The sequence below is a fragment of the Hypanus sabinus genome, chromosome 3, assembly GCF_030144855.1.
Source record: "Hypanus sabinus isolate sHypSab1 chromosome 3, sHypSab1.hap1, whole genome shotgun sequence".
NCBI classification, from domain to species: Eukaryota; Metazoa; Chordata; class Chondrichthyes; order Myliobatiformes; family Dasyatidae; genus Hypanus; species Hypanus sabinus.
The window spans coordinates 58748509-58766533 of NC_082708.1; the positions used below are offsets into that span (position 1 = coordinate 58748509).

General features: G+C 39.2%; 1 protein-coding gene across 2 annotated transcripts in view; it reads left to right on the plus strand.

The window, feature by feature from the left end:
- LOC132391361 (E3 ubiquitin-protein ligase RNF149-like) overlaps positions 1–18025 on the plus strand; it is a 61025-nt gene that overhangs the window by 33976 nt on the left and 9024 nt on the right. For both annotated transcript variants that reach the window (XM_059964435.1, XM_059964434.1), the window contains exons 3-7: positions 4005–4255; positions 10369–10452; positions 15229–15311; positions 16498–16594; positions 17089–17281. In XM_059964435.1, coding sequence (XP_059820418.1) covers positions 4005–4255; positions 10369–10452; positions 15229–15311; positions 16498–16594; positions 17089–17281 — 708 coding nt within the window. The remainder of the gene's footprint in view (positions 1–4004; positions 4256–10368; positions 10453–15228; positions 15312–16497; positions 16595–17088; positions 17282–18025) is intronic.

An 18025-nucleotide genomic window follows, 5' to 3' on the forward strand; every position in this document is an offset into this window, starting at 1 on the left:
GCAGGGTAAATGACAGTTCAGATCAATGCCTTTTCCTTTCAATTCTGAACACTGCCTCTTTTCTGTGAAGAAGTAAGACTTCTAAAGTATTTTGCAAAGAAACAAAATGAAGTTTCCTGGATTCTCCTTGTATTATAAATAAATAGAAAAATAGGCATCCATTAGTCTCGTGAGATCATGGATTTGCGCCTTGGAAGGTTTCCAGGGTGCAGACCCGGGTGGGGTTGTATGGGAGACCGGCAGTTGCCCAAGCTGCAAGCCTTCCCCTCTCCACGCCACTGATGTTGTCCAAGGGACGGGAACTAGGACCCAAGAAGCTTGGCACCGGTGTTGTCGCAGAGCAATGTGTTGTTGAGTGCCTTGCTCAAGGACAGAACACACTGCCTCAGCTGAGGCTCGAACCAGTGACCTTCAGATCACTAGCCCAATGCCTTATCCACTAGGCCACGTGCCAACACTTTGTATTATAAAATCCTTATTATGGTACATTGTAACATTTTTATTGCATTGCTATTGGTTGACAAGTATGCTGTGTTACAGTTTCTTTTATTGGTAACTTTAGAATGAGCGTTAGGCCATCCTGATGAGAGATGGAGAAATGCATGTGCATGTTGGTCTTTTTCTGAACTTTTTGCAGTGCTGTTAACCCATACAACTCAGGCTGAAACTTGTGTATATTCACGTTTGCTAAGTTGAAGTTGAGAGAATAGTGGAAAGAGCAGGTGGATATCAGGATATCTGCAGAGTGCACCTTGTATCTGCCCTCAGTAGTAGCCATTGGGTACAACTGAGTGCATTATTGCTCATAAAGGCAGTTAATGTTAGTTCAATACAAACATTAAAATTTATGGTGGATTAGGCATAGCCAAGTTCCTTTGTTTGCTGCAAGAAAGCAATGCTATTGTAGCCAGGTAAATAAAATCTGGTATGTTTGAAAATGATTTCCTGGACTTTGATTTGATATATTTTTGAACATTGAAATTGAGTTTACTTATTAATTTTGCTTCATATTGTTTTTTTCATTATTTGTTATGAGTATAAATTCATATTTAATGCCCCTGATCTAGCCAAACTAAAACAAAAATGGCCAAAACAAAAATACGCCTTTTAATGTAGCAAGACATTCAGATTGATTACCAAAAAGATTGGACAGAGAGTGTTGTTTAAGACATAGAAAGAGGAAAAGAGAGAAACGGGACTAGATTGTATGTGACTATAAGGACCACATTATCCAAGTACCTAGAAGCTGGATGTAAATCCTACCACTATCTAATTGACTTTCCAGAAACTTGGATAAACTTGGATAAATTCTGGGGAACCTGAGCTTGACCAGTTACCAACCTGAAGCCCATAAATTGCAATTGAAATAAAAGCATTTTGTATAATTTGAAAATGTCCAGAATCTAGGACTATCCCCTTGAAGTGGGGTGTTATTTTCCAGGTCTGTCCTGTAAGAGGTGATCTTCCTCCTTGTGGACTAATATCCTGGAGAATGGAAAACTCATCCACAAAAACTTGTGGTCTTGGGCCAACTCAGTTCCATATATTGAGTTTCAGTTGAAACAGCCTTCCTATCAGGATATACAAAGAATATAGACTTCAGAGTCATATCTGTTCTTTGACATCCTTGGAAACGGTCCAGAGTGTCATTGCAGATTCTGTAGCTAAGATTAGTCTTCTGCTGGGAAACTGACTTTATTCTGGCCCACTTCCTGCTCTATCATTTCACTCCCTCTGCATTGAATCAGTCCTTGCATATATGTTTCTTTAACACTGAAATTCAGACAGAATAAAAGGTAATAATACAGTGTGGTAGTAAGAAAAATAACAATTGATTTAAGAAAATTGAACTCCTAAAAGCCAAGCAGGATCAGGCTTCAATGACTACAGTGCATTTATTCTCTGTTATTTCTAATCTTAATTATCATAGTTCACCAGAGGGATTATTTTTATTCTTTCTATGATTCAACCTGTCCATTGTCATCTTCATTAATATTCAGCTGCACTGTTATTCTGCTGGATTAGCTGAAAATAAGGCAGAAGTGCTTTGTAGGAATACCATGACGACTATATGGGTATACGCTCAGTAAACTGCAATCTTATTCAATCTTGTCATCACCTAGCAGTCTTTTGATGTTGGCAACTTTCAAAATCTGATTTAATTTGCTGTTCACCCTAGTCAACTGAGTAACAAAGGGTTTTAAAGTTCAACAGGCTAGTTATTGCATTGAAAAACTGGGTCTGATAAATTATGATCTGCCAAGGTAATGACCCACTTATCTACTGTATGTTTCAAAAGCTGACTCGGAGTCACAGTGCAACGCAGCTTGGACACAGAGTCTTTGGCACAATGAGAACATGCTGCTCTTCCAGCTAATCCCATTTTCTTGTGTTCAGCCCACATCCCTCCATATCACAATGCTCCATTTGCCTGTCCAGTCCATCTTAAATGATACTATTACACCTGCCTCAACCACTTCTTCTGGCAGCTCATTCCGTATTCTCACAATCCTTTGAGTTTAAAAAGTCCCAGTGGTCCCTTATAATTCTTTCCCCTCTCACCATAAAACTATGTATCCTAGTTAAGGACTCCCCTACCCTTATCTGTGCCTCTCAAAATTTTAAACATTTCTGTAAGGTTGCCCCGAATTCTCCTATGTTTCAAGTAATAAAGACTTAATGTGGCATATTTCCCCCTATTCAAGCCCTCTAGTCCTGGCAACACCCTTGTATATCTTTTCTGCACTGCTTTCAGTTTAACCACCTCTTACCTAAAACTCCTCACAGTACTTCAAGTGTCGCCTCACCAATGACTTGTACAACTGCATTGCACGTTCCCTACTCCTATATTCAGTGCTTGACTGATGAAGGCCAGAGTACTAAACACCTCTTTTGCCACCCTTTCTTCCGATGATGCCACTTGCAATGAACCATGCACTTGTACTCCGAGGGGATCCTCCTGTTTTATTACATTGCATGGTGCCTCTCCATTCATTATAGTAGTCCTATGCTGGTTTGTCTTTCCGAATGCATGACCTCACATTTATCTCACTAAAATCAACTCGACCCACTTCCCTAACTTATCAAGATTCCCTTATAATCTATGATAACCTTGCATCGTTGTTAACAACACCACCTAGTTTTTTGTATCTGCAAGTTTACTGATTAAGCCTAGAGGGCATTTGCATCCAAATCATTTATATAAATGATGAATAATGCTATTTTTAACTTGTGTAGCTATTATTTTTAAAAGATGAGGTATATTAGTCCCTAAGGACTGTTGTACTGTTTTATCAGGGTATCTCTGATGTGTTTTATTGAATTTAATGCGGCACTATTATGTAATCTTGGAGTCAAAGATTACATTTAGTTGTTTCTGTAAATTGCAGCTCGTCCCATTGGTGCTTCTTTTAGGTAGCTTGTTCCAGAATGCTATGTGTTCAATTATTAAAATCTTGTATATTTGGCTTTGTTGCAAAGTCACATTCCCCCCCCCCCCCCCCCACCTTTTTGGTTCATGTGCATCGTCCTTCCCTTTGCATATGCATTAAGACTGCCACAAAGTGATAATTATTCTTCTGTGACTGTTCTTCCAGTTCTGAAATCATTGCTGCATTTCAGCTACCTTCCTGGCAATATTCATCCATTATAGATGTTCTGAAACTTCCTACTTTCAGTTCCTGCAATGCAGTTGTCCTGTTATAGTTGGTGGTTATACACAGCCAGATAAGTATGCAAGGGAATAGCTCTAGTTAATTGTGATGGTAAGAATCTTTGGGTGGAGTCCCATCTCCAAGCCATGATGTTATCTTTGCCATATTATTCATAACATAAATGTGTCATGTTATTAAACATGTCAGCTTTGATTTAAAACAACATTTAATGTTAATGTCTTATCTCTCTTCTCATCTAAAATTCGTTCTGTTGAGCTGTCCCCTTTTGTCTTTCTCATGTATTTGAATAGTGTTTGTCATCAATATTTATTCTGTTTTCTTTATTTTCAGGAACTAGAAATATTGTTGCTATCATGATCGGCAATTCAAAGGGCTTGGAAATACTGGAATTAGTCCATCGAGGTATCCCAGTGATAATGTCCATCTCTGTCGGTTCCCGCCATGTAGAGGAGTGGATGAATTCTCAATCCGTTGTGTTTGTTATTATTGCTTTCATAACAATGATGATCATTTCCTTAGCCTGGCTCATCTTCTACTATATTCAGAGATTCCTGTATGCAGGATCATCCTTTTCAAGCCAGGTAAATTTTCATGGGTTACAACTAAAAGTGCTTTAAAAGACCTTGTTAATTCACAAAAAATATTGAACTTTTGGTTTCATATCTGTTTAAGTACCATGTGTGGGTAGTGGTATTTCTGGTAGTTATTGCTCTGTTCTCAGGTTTTTATTTTAATGCTGACAAAGTTACTGCACTGTCTTTTGTAGATAGTACACATTGCATTGGTGATAGAGGGGATCAATATTCAGCACTGGGTCCAATCAACTGAATAATTATATTGTTTATTCATTTTCTAAGAATCGGAGTTGAATTCATCCATGGTCCAACATACTATCCTTAAAAAAACTTGCGTGACTTGGGAGGTGAGAAGCTTGCTACAGGATAAATAGCCACTGATGTGCTTTTGTTACCACAGCTTTTACATATCTGGTCACTCAAGTTTCTGGTCAGTGGTGATCCCTCAGTGTTAAAGGTAGAAGTTTGATAGTAAAGCATTTGAATGTTGAGAGGAGGTGATTCGACTTTTTTTTTAGAAATGTTCGTTGTGACATAGGAATGAAATTCAGCTCTTGCCAACACAAACCTGAATGTTGTCAAGGTCTTGTCCTATGTGGGCCTGGCTACTACATTATCAAAGAAATGTAAATGGAATTAAACTTTTTATCTTTATCTGATAATCAGTTTTTTGTTGATAATTCTAGATTAAATCTAAAAAGATTCCTTTCCTTTTTGCTCTCATAAAGCACAGAAGGTGAATGAACTGCATTCGAGTCTGTTGATGTCATCATGCACCTGCCAAATGCTGTGCACATGTTGTTTTTGACAGCTCCGTCTAATTCTTGATCTATTTTTAGCTCTAGCATGGCTCCTTGTAAATCTACTTCTGACATGCAAATACAGTGATAAAAAATTAACTTTGGAACTCTTTCATGTATTAATGTCACTGTAAAATATTGAATGCCTTGAAATATTTATCCAAACTGAAGTGATTGAGAAAGAACTTAAAATTGAAAATTCATTAAATATGTTGCTGTTAAAGTCTTCTGGTTTTGATGCAGGTAAATGATGTTGAAACAGGTTGATTTCAGATTATTTAAAAATACCTTGAAAAGAATTAGTAAAAATTATCAAATGGTTGAATAGCACAGTTGTCAATTGAATGAGACAACTGGTATCTTCAAAATTAATCCAGAAGTGAAATGCTGCAGATACCGGAAATCTAAAACAAAAATAGAAAATCCTGTGGATATTTGGCAGATCATCAGTGTCTCTGGAGTGTTAAAAGTTGTGTTATTTCTGAAATGTTCTGAAAGATGATAGACTGAAAATGTATACACTGAATCTCTCATGGATGCCGTCTGATCTGTTGACCGCTGCTATGTTATTTTTGTAGAAGTGTACTACAACGTGAGGACGTGCTTTGAAAGAAAACTAGGGTTGAGAGAAAAGCCTAAGCTTTTTAAGTTTAGGCATCAGTTTGGAAATGATGTTGGAGAGTTCAATCTTGCATTCTTCTAGGCTGACTAGCTAATCAGCTTGGAATTCCCATTCGAGCAGAGGATTGACTTTCCCTTTCATGCAAAAATAGCAAGGTATTGGGAAGAAGTGAAGTAAAATTAGATAGTACCATCCTTCTGGCACAAACTGAAAACAGAAAATTATAGTATTATCACTTTTCTCCATTTAGTCAATAGACAATAGGTGCAGAAGTAGACCATTCGGCCCTTCGAGCCTGCACCGCCATTTTGAGATCATGGCTGATCGTCTACTATCAATACCCGGTTCCTGCCTTGTCGCCATATCCCTTGATTCCCCTATCCGTAAGATGCCTATCTAGCTCCTTCTTGAAAGCATCCAGAGAATTGGCCTCCACTGCATTCCAGACCCCCACAACTCTCTGGGAGAAGAAGTTTTTCCTTAACTCTGTCCTAAATGACCTACCCCTTATTCTCAAACCATGCCCTCTGGTACTGGACTCTCCCAGCATCTGGAACATATTTCCTGCCTCTATCTTTTCCAATCCCTTAATAATCTTATATGTTGCAATCAGATCCCCTCTCAATCTCCTTAATTCCAGTGTGTACAAGCCCAGTCTCTCTAACCTCTCTGCGTAAGACAGTCCTGACATCCCAGGAATTAACCTCGTGAATCTACGCTGCACTTCCTCTACAGCCAGGATGCCCTTCCTTAACCCTGGAGACCAAAACTGTACACAATACTCCAGGTGTAGTCTCACCAGGGCCCTGTACAAATGCAAGAGGATTTCCTTGCTCTTGTACTCAATTCCCTTTGTAATAAAGGCCAACATTCCATTAGCCTTCTTCACTGCCTGCTGCACTTGCTCATTCACTTTCAGTGACTGATGAACAAGGACTCCCAGATCTCTTTGTAATTCTTCCTTACCTAACTTTACACCTTTCAGATAATAATCTGCCTTCCTGTTCTTCCTCCCAAAGTGGATAGCCTCACACTTATTCACATTAAATGTCACCTGCCAAGTATCTGCCCACTCACCCAGCCTATCCAAGTCACCCTGAATTCTCCTAACATCCTCATCACATGTCATACTGCCACCCAGCTAAGTATCATCAGCAAACTTGCTGGTGTTATTCTCAATGCCTTCATCTAAATTGTTGACGTAAATCGTAAACAGCTGTGGTCCCAATACCGAGCCCTGTGGCACCCCACTAGTCACCACCTGCCATTCTGAGAAACACCCATTCACCGCTACCCTTTGCTTTCTATCTGCCAACCAGTTTTCTATCCATGTCAATATCTTCCCCCCAATGCCATGAGCTTTGATTTTACCCACCAATCTCCTATGTGGGACCTTATCAAATGCCTTCTGAAAATCGAGGAACTCTACATCCACTGGATCTCCCTTGTCTAACTTCCTGGTTACATCCTCGAAAATTGACAATAATTGACAATTATTGATGCGACCCCTCATCTCCTCCATTTCCCGTGCATCTGCACTCACCACATCTTTCCACCACCTTAATAGTGATAGATTTACCCTTGCCCTTACTACTATACCATCAGCCTCCACATCCAACACATCATCGTCTGCAACTTTCACCATCTCCAAAAGTATCCTACCACTAAACATATTTTTACCTTCCCCCCACCCCCCCCATTTCCTCTTTCTGCGGGGATTGCTCCCTCCCCAATAATCTCCCTCCTGGCATTTATCCCCACAAGCTGTCTAAGTGCTACACCTGTCCATATAGTTCCTTTCTCACCTGCATTCAGGGCCTTAAACAGTCCTTCCAAGTGAAGCAGCACTTCACCTCCTGAGGTTGTCTATTGTGTCTGGTGCTCTCGATGCGGCCTCCTCTATATTAGTGAGACCCATCGTAAATTGGGGGGAAACACTTCATCAAGCACCTCCACACCATATACGGGACTTCCCAGTGGCCAAACATTTTAATTACAATTCCCATTCCTATTCCAACATTTTGATCTATGGCCTCCTCTTGTGCCAAGGTGAGGACACCCTCCGGGTGGAGGAGCAATACTTTATATACTGTCTGGGTCCTCTATAACCTGATGGCATTGTTACGAACCCCGTAACTGGGTTACTTACCAGCAAAGATAGAAGTGTCCGTTGGAGTCTGATGGTACTATTTTTAAAAGTATTTATTAGTAAAAATAGACAAAAATAATATCAATGCAAATATACAGATAATATACGTCGTCAATACTAAACCTAAAAGTGCGGGGATAATAATAATCAATAAGAAACAAGCTCTATCGTTGTCTAGGGGATAATGAATTGTCAGATGGAAATCTAAAGTTCGCTTTAGTTCACACAGTCTGCAGCCGTTTGTTCGTCGCTGTGTTGTAATTGTTGGAGAGAGAGAGAGAAAGAGAAAAACTTGCCAGCTTTCTTTTATGATTTCAATCCGTCAGGTGTCTCGTTGTTGTGGCCGTTCAAGTGTGCCTTCTCCTTTAGCTAAACCGTTCTTCCGTGATGAGCCTGCCACCCAGGCAAGGGAGGACGCACACGAGCTCTCACCGGCTTTCGCTATAAAACCCTGTCACTGGATTTCTAGTGTTTCTCCTGGTGCGTCTAAAGGGGTGTTCCCCAGACCCCTCTTTTATCCTTACTGACGGGGTCTCAGATGTCAATCAGGTTGGGATGATGCAATCCCTCAACCAGACCACTCTGGTTGGCCCCTGAGGGGTTTCAATGAATAGTACAGTACTCAATACACAATTCCGTCTCCAAGAGACAATAGCAGTAATCAGTGGTTCTGATCCACTTATGTCAGGAGACATTCCACCTGGTTGTGTATTCTGTGTCTCTCTCTCTCATTTCCTGGCATGCTGTGTATCTCTCTCATTTCCTGGGTCTCAGACCCAAATTAATAGCGATCTTGCGATTCTCCAAAAGGAGAGGGCGACTTTGTACCCTTCAGCCCCTCAGAGTTGCTCCACCTTCGTAACAACATGAACATCAATTTCTCCTTCCAGTGAAGAAATTCCACCTTCTCCCCCCGCCTCCTTTATTTTCCACTCTGACCTTTTACTTCTTCTCACCAGCTTATTACTTTGTACCCTCCTTCTTCCCTTTTCCTATGGTTCTCTCCTATCAGATTCCTTCTTTTCCAGCCCTTGGCCTTTCCCACCCACCTGGCTTCACCCTCACCCCCACCTGTTCATTCTGCCATCTTCCCCCTTCCTTCTCAGAACTGAAGAAGGGTCTCAGGCCTAAACGTGGACTATCTATTAATTTCCGTAGATGCTGCCCGAGCTGCTGAGTTCCTCCAGCATTTTTTTTTGTGTGTGTTGCTTTGGATTTCCGGTATCTGCAGATTTTCTCATGTTTGGGTAGTTCCTCCAAATGTATTCTTAATACTCTTTTCTCCAGCTCCGTTCATGGATTTGGTTACCCTAGTGACAGATGCATGTGGACCAGTTTCTTTTGTGGATTGGTCCTATAAAAGACGTTAGGTGGGCTTTGTAACCTAGCGTCCATTTCAGTTGTAAGTGTTGCATTTCTAATGCAGCTTTTTTGTGCTTATCTTTTTTTGAAAACTCATTAAATAGATTAAGCAATTTATAACAACACACACAAAATGCTGGTGGAACACAGCAAGCCAGGCAGCATCTATAAGGAGAAGCACTGTCGACATTTCGGGCTGAGACCCTTTGTCAGGACTAACCGAAAGGAAAGATAGTAAGAGATTTGAAAGTAGTGGGGGGAGGGGGAAATGTGAAATGATAGGAGAAGACCGGAGGGGGTGGGATGAAGCTAAGAGCTGGAAAGGTGATTGGCGAAAGTGATACAGAGCTGGAGAAGGGAAAGGATCATGGGAAGGGAGGCCTTGGGAGAAAGAAAGAGAGAGGGGGGAAGCACCAGAGGGAGATGGAAAACAGGCAAACAACTAAATATGTCAGGGATGGAATAAGAAGGGGAGGAGGGGCATTAATGGAAGTTTGAGAAGTCAATGTTTATGCCATCAGGTTGGAGGCTACCCAGCCGGTATATAAGGTGTTGTTCCTCCAACCTGAGTGTGGCTTCATCTTGACAGTAGAGGAGGCCATGGATTGACATATCAGAATGGGAATGGGACGTGGAATTAAAATGTGTGCCCACTGAGAGATCCTGCTTTCTCTGGCGGACAGAGCGTGGATGTTCAGCGAAATGGTCTCCCAGTCTGTGTCGGGTCTCGCCAATATATAAAGGGCCACACCGGGAGCACCGGACACAGCATACCGCACCAGCAGACTCACAGGTGAAGTGTCGCCTCACCTGGAAGTGCTGTCTGGGGCTCTGAATGGTGATGAGAGAGGAAGCGTAAGGGCAGGTGTAGTACTTGTTCCAAAATTTATAAACCAAGATTAACGTAGTTGGGCTGTGGTACATAATTTAAAATAGTATTCGACTTAATATTTCCTGTTCTTTTTAAAAGTAACTCCATATCAGCAGGATGGTCATAAACCTAATAAGAGAATGCTGAGATACGTTAACCTATCCATCTGGTACCAATGTTTGGGCTTTTCAATTACCTGAAACATGATTTGTGCAAAACCTGCTTAATGTGGTTATGCATTAAGGAAATATGACCATTGCTCTGGTAACATCAACATGAAGTTAGTTTTAAATATCAATTTTAATCATGTTTCAGAACAAGAAGAGTAAGAATAGCAGGAAAGAGGCCAGGAAGGCTATCAATAAACTTCAGCTTCATACTGTCAGACATGGAGATCGGGTAAGCCGTGTTGGAGAGTTTAACTTAACTGCTTGCAAGTTGTAAGCCCCTCCCATGGTGTCGGGTTCTGCTAATAAAAATGATCTTTCTGTTCATCTCAGTATCTTTCATCTGATAATATTGAAACATGGAGATACTCAATTTTAAACTCACTATTTCCTGTACTGCATTTGATTGTTTTCTATGCTACATATCTTGTGTAGCTTTGTAGATAGGGAACTTATCTCCTAATGATACAATCTAATATCTTAAGAGAAGTGTGTCTTATTGCAATCCATCGCCTTGAAGCCAAATATTCTTACTCATTATATCATCTTTGCATTATATCATCTTTGCAGCTTCTGTTGAGCTAAATCCCAACCTTTCTGAAATCACTTGTGTCCTCCTCTGCAAAACTGTTATTTTCTCTTGCATAGCAATTCTTCATAGCATACATCTTCAGTTATTTCAAGATTATCTAGGAATGCAAAGGTGGCTTTTCTTCATAATGTACTGTATTAAGCCACCCTCCAACAATCGGAGCCAAAAACTTTTTTATTGTTGTTTAACAAAGACCTATTTGACTGTACCTATTATTTCCACTCCCTTTGACACTGGGCCAAATCTTTTAAAATATTCCCTGTTACCTTAAATCATATTCAACCCTATTTCTTACTCTCTAATTCACAATTTTCATAACATTTTTTACCTGTTTACTTGAATATGTTCTAAACAGATTATTAACATGTGTAATGAAAATTGGTATTTTAAACTGTTCTATTCTTCATATCCTAATCCTGTAAAATGTGGTGTTACCATCCCTTCTGTCAATGAAACAATATACCCTTTAAACTTGATTGTGTGTTTTCTCTGCACCCCCTCATTCTTCCCTTGGCCATATTGATGCATCCCGTGTGTCTTTCCCTCAATCTTGTGTTTAAGTCCCTCTAATCCAGGTGTCCTTCTCAAAAATAAGTTACTTGCTTTGAAAGTGGCTGTGACAAACTGTATTGCCTACCTGCATCCTTCACTACAGTTGATGACTCAGTTGCCCCTAAAGGCTCCTTTATAGTCTAGGTGTGCTTCACATTATTTACTGAGCCAGAGAATAGCCTACAATAACTTTTTATTTCCAATTTTGCCATTGCCCTTAGAATCCCTGAAGCATCTTTTTCATCAATCACAAGGTCCCAAAAATTAGGATCCACACTCGGCTCTATTTTCACCACCACCTCCTTGAACCATGCCGTTATTCCACAAATCCACTGAAACACTTGCTGTTTTCCTTTGCACAGATGTGACCCTGAACCTGCTGAGTAATTCCAGCATTTTATTTTCTTATTTTTGATTTCTACCATCTGCAGTTGGTTTTAATCAACCCCATTAGCAATTGTAAAGAAATTTCTTGCAACTAAGGCTACGTCCACACTACGCCAGGTAAATCGGTAACCGAAGCTTCTTCTCTTTGTTTTTACCCTCCGTCCACACTAAAACGGCGTTTTCGTCCCCCGTAACCAGAGCTTTCCAGAAACGCTTTCCAGGAACGCTTTCCAGGGTGGTACTTTTGAAAATGCTCCTCGGGCAGATCAGTGTGGATGGGGTAACCAGAGACTTCTGAAAACGCTGTCAGACGGCAGCATGCTATTTCATTGTTTTCTTGAACGCAACCTAATAATTTCAGAACAGACGACAACGAGACTGAAGCCAGAAGAGTTAGTAATGTACTCACCAAATACTTTGACCCATAACTTACTGAATAAATAAGTATATTGTACTCACTTTGCCCTGTGTTCTGTCCTTGCTCGTATGAAGGTGGTTTACCTATTTATGCAAGTATTTCTCTGACAATAGATGTGTAACAGCCTAATGTAACATTGTATGGAAATACAAGATAACATGGATGCAGACATGTTTTATACATTTAACAAGGTGCTTTATTAACGCAACAGAGTCAGTCAGTTTTTCAATGTTTGTCGTCAGCCGGGTCAATCTGTCCATGAACTCCCTGTCGGTTGCCTCCATACACTCCAGTATATGTTTTTTTTTACTTTTAAGTTCTCCTGTGCGAAAGCCAACAGCTGTCCGTCATTTTAAGTTTTTCTAGTCTGTAACTACACAAACGCACACTTTTACGGCAAGATTCCACACCAAACATGTTACTTGTTTTTGGTAGATGTGTCCTGCGCATGCGCAGTAGGAGGAGATTCACCGTTTCAATGTAGACAGAGATATTTTTAAAAACGCATAGTGTGGATGCCTATCCTTTTTACGCGAAACCGGCGTTTTCAAAATTATCCAGTCTAGTGTGGATGTAGTTTAAGTACAAGGATCTGGAAGCCATTGTCTCAGTTTGCTCTGCTTGCTCTCCAATGATCATTCTATCCAATCTAATTGTCTGATCTGATTTGCATTTGAATTCATTTCTTTGTATTGTTAATAGCATTGCTCGATGCACCACCACCGCCGCCGATTCAGATTACCTGTTCCTTTACACCTCCTCCGTGCTTTTACTACTCCTAAAATTGACTCTTCCATTATTTTGTTAGCCTACATAAGTATATCCTTCCAAAACTGTAGCCCCTGTAATCTGTTTCAAGTCTTCATTTCCAATCAGACTTGCTTACTTTGACCTACAATTGCTCCCACTCCAGCAATTGCCTTGGTTTTAAAATCCTTTTTCTTCTTTCTCACTAACATTTGATCCACACATTCAAGATGATTTGCATGTCACTGCACTCCTTCATTTCTGAATTTTCAACAAGACTTAATCATTCTGCCATTAGCAGCTGTGCTTAAAACTCACAACTCTATCTTGATTTTTTTTTAAGGAAAACGCCGTCTTTAATACCTTCCATTCTATTCAAGCCTTTGATCAATTTATCTGCTATCTTTTATTGTGACTAAAAGTTGGATCTTTGATAATTTTCCTAGGTGCCTTTTGGATGTTTCCTTACATATAATGACTATAAAAAGTTTTCACCCCCCCCCCCCCGGAAGTTTTCATGTTTTATTGTTTTACATCATTGAATCACAGTGCATTTAATTTGGTTTTTTTTTAATGCTGATCAACAGAAAAAGACTATTCCTTGTCACAGTGAAAACAGCTCTCTACAAAGTGATGTAAATTAATTACAAATATAAAACAAAAAGTAATTGATTGCATAAGTATTCATCATCTTTATTATGACACACCAAATCATCACTGGTGCAGCCAATTGGTGTCAGAACTCATATAATTAGTTAAATAGGGATCACTGTAAAGTGAAGGTGTTTCAATTGATTGTAGTAAAAATACACTTGTGTCTGGAAGGTCTGGTGAGTCAGTATACTTGCAAAATCTATACGATGAAGATGAAAGAACACTCTTAAGTAACTCCGCAAAAAGTTTATTGAAAAACGCAAGTCAGGAAATTTCCAAGCCGCTGAATATCCCTTGGAATACAGTTAAGTCAATCATCAAGAAATGGAAAGAATATGGCGCAGCTGTAAACTTGCCTCGTGCAGGGAGGCCACCAAGAGACCTGTGACAATTTTGGAGGAGTTACAAGCTTCAGTGGCTGAGATGCAAGAAACTGCGCATATGCATGGGAGCTTCACCAGTCACAGCTTTATGGGAGAGTGGCAAAGAGAAAGCCACAGTTGAAATAAAATCTCCCATGAAATCTTGGCTGAAGTTTGCTAAAAGGCATGTGTGAGGCTCTGATGTCAGCTGGAAGAAGGTGCTATGGTCTAATGAAACCAAAATTGAGATTTTTTTTGGCCATCAGACCAAATGCTGTGTTTGGCGTACGCCTGTCATCAAAAACAAACCATCCGAACTGGGGAGCATGGGGGTGTCTGCATCATGCTGTGGGGATGCTTCATTGCAGCAGGCCCTGGAAAGCTTTTGAAGGTAGAGGGTAAAATGAATGCAGACAATACAGGAAGATCCTGGAGGAAACCTAATGCAGTCTGTAAGAGAACTGCAACTTGGAGATGTATTGTCCAGTAAGACAATGACCCCAAACATAAAGCCAAAGCTGCACAGGAATGGCTTAAAAACAAAGTTAATTTCCTGGAGTGGACAAGTCAGAGTCCAGACCTCAATCCAATTGATAATTTGTGATTGGATTTGAAAAGGGTTGTTCACTCACAGTGAACAACACAGTGATTTCCTGTGTAATCTGACGGAGTTTGAGCAGTTTTGTAAAGAAGAATGGGGAAAAATTGCAGTGTCCAGATGTGCAAAGCTGATAAAAATCTATCCACACAGACTCAAGGCTATAAGTTGCTACCAAAGGTGCATCAACTAAATACTGACTTGAAGGGGATGAGTAATTATGCAATCAATTATTTTGTTTTTAATAATAGTAATAAATGTATACCAATCTGTAGAAATGTATTTTCATTTTGACACAAAAGAGTCTTTTCTGTTAATCAGTGTCAAAAAAGCCAAATTAAATCCACTGTGATTCAACGTTGTAAAACAAAAAAACGTGAAATCTTTCTGGAAGGGGGGGGGGGGGTGAATACTTTTTACAGGCACTGTATAAAGTACCAAACAAAAGCATACTTCTGAATCAGTCTAGTGCAAACATTTGGCTAAATCTGTCATAAAACTAAATAATCACAGTCCACAGAAGTGTACCAGTAAATTAAACTTGTAGTGTTTTGAGTACGTGATTTACAAAATATAACTTTTTTTTGTTTTTTCAACACTTTATTTGATATTACTTTAGTGAGTGTAGCTCATCTCCATGCCAAAATTGCTAATTAAGATTGTGGCTTTATCTAACTTTACACTTTAAACCCGGTTAGGAAATTGATTTGGATGTTGAAGGCTGTGCTGTGTGCATTGAAGTGTACCGATCCCGAGATGTTGTACGAATTCTCCCGTGCAAGTATGAACCTTTTGTGTTAAGTATTTTAGCCTGAAAGGACATGTGAAAGAATATTATTTTCATTAATGAAGATAACATTTATATAAACTTTTTAAAGAGAGATGCAAGAATTTTGGAATATTTTCCTGAGAGTCTTTAAATTTGATAATAAATAAAAGTTTATTAAATAAAAAGTGAGGAAATGGATGATTGTTGAGCTACCCTGATAACCTTGATGTTATAACCTTCATCTTCATTGTGACAATGAGGGCAATGTAAGCATGCCTTCATATCTCAGATTGGAAATCTGTGCATTCATCACACAAACAATTTTCCACTGGCAGTTATGGAATAGATCCGGCTTTAGAAATTGTTTCATTGTACCATCGAAATGGCACGCGCGATGGTACCTCACCATTTGCTTGCATGAGAGCACCTCAAATAACTCAAAGCTTAGAACTTCATCCCCTATCCTAAAGGTTTATTTCTTCCAGCATTGGTACATTGTGACCATAGTGTGCACGACCTGCAAAGTGCATCAACACCACACAACTTGTGACCTATACTACAAAGGTCAAAGTCAGCAGATGCATGGAAACACTGTCTTCTTCCAGTGTTTCTCCATGTTGCTTGTCATCATGGCAAATAATGGAATGTAGTGGTAACCTCTTGTTATTTAGTGTTGTGGAGGAAGTTTGTCCATTCTGCAAGTTGTGGTTACTAGTTTTATAATGCTATAATTATCAATGACATGTTTCTGAAAAGCCATTCTGAGGTTTTTAAGCTTTTCATAACAACTTGTAAAATAGGTCAGGAATGGAAAAAGTCGATAAGATTAATGCTCTGGCCAGGAAAAGAAATTGTTCATTTCTTTTGCCTATTGCGTAGAAAAATATAATGTGAATCCTGATTTGTTCAATCAAGTTCTACAAAGAAATTTGCAAGCCATACCTAATGTCACATGTGTAACTATTTTAACATTTCACATCCATCTATAGGAGCATTGTCAGAATAGAAATAGTGAATTCTTAGATGATTAGATTTTGTATTATCCCTTTCTTTATGGATGAAAATAACAGTATTTGAATTCACATAATAATTATAAATCAATTCCAAAGAAAACTTGACAGGAAAACTGGCAGGCTGGGTTTTGTGATCAGTTTTAGCACTTACTTCATTCAATTCATGAATTTGTACCTATTTTTAGGCATGTATTCCATCGAATGTGCATTGATCCGTGGCTTCTTGAGCACCGTACCTGCCCAATGTGCAAACTTGATGTCATTAAAGCACTGGGCTTAATGGTAAGTGATGAAAACATAATTGGATAGAGCAATTAGTTATTCATTTGATGCAAAATTGTATGAGTAATTAACAAAATAAGTATAATGTCTTTAAGTATAAACTTCTGGATCGTATTTCTGAGTCAAAAAGTTCAGGCTTGAACCTCACACCAGAGGTTGAGTTCATAAATTCTAGGCTAACATTTAAGCACTCCACTGAGGAGGTGCTGCACTGGAAAAAAAGTTTGATCAGTTATATGAGATGGTGAATATGATACAAGATCAACACCTAAAGTAGCTGTGAAGGAATTCTTCAGCACAGAGCTGAGTGGTGCAATCTTGATTTGCTCTGGATTTTCCTCTTTTCAGTATCTACCTCTCCATCTTCCTCTATTTAATCTTCATTAACACCTATCTCTTGGATCATCATTTCGATCATCTATTTCAATCAGAGATGTAATTGGAAGAAAAATATTTTTTTTTATTGCTGACTACATTGTTTACGTCTGTGCTAGATGGATACATGTGAAAATGTTGAAGTAGTTGTACCAGAGTCAAGACCTGACAACATCCCAGTTGGCAATCCAAGTGCTTCTTTACAAGAAGACACAGAAGCTGAAACAAGTGCATTCCCTGGCTCTCCAACTTTTGAATCTTTACAGCATGATGATAGATTAATGGAAGAGGATGAAGCTGTAGCCTTAATTGGTATGTATATTTATTCAAAACTGTCTGAGTATAATACAGTTATTCCTCAAGAAGACTGTCATAGATTATATAAAATTAAAAGCAAATAGAGATGCAGAAGTAGAGGTGGACCTGGATGATAGATAGGCTGTTGGTTGCTTGTTGTTAACTAAAGCTTGTAATGAATATCATAAACAAGAGAGAATCTGCAGAGGCTGGAAATCCAAACAACACACACAAAATGCTGGAGTTACTCAGCAAGCCAGACAGCATCAATGGAAAAGAGTACACTCGACATTTCGGGCCGAGACCCTTCAGTAGGACTGGTAATGGATATAGTAGCATTATCGCACGACTGAGAGCCACTTAAGAATCAGTGTCATTGGCAATGCATAATAGATTGTGTTTTGACAATTTTTAGTTTGCTGTAGGTCATTGAGAGGTCAAAAAACTAGATGTTTGTTGACTTTTCTTTTTGAATTATCCAATGAAAAGGGGAAGTAGGAACTTGACTGCGATGCATGGACATTTCATACAATATAGAAAACCATCCTTAATATATATTTCACAGATCTATGAAATTCATCCTTATCCCACACATGGTTTAAATTTCATCAAAATAACTTTTAATGAAATTTCTTCATCTATTTAACTAAATCTGGCATAAAAGCTTGTTGCTTAAAGCCTACAAAGTTTTAGATGCATAGATAGAATTAGGTTAAAAGATAGAAAATTGAGCAGATCTTATTTGTTGGGTGCATTTCA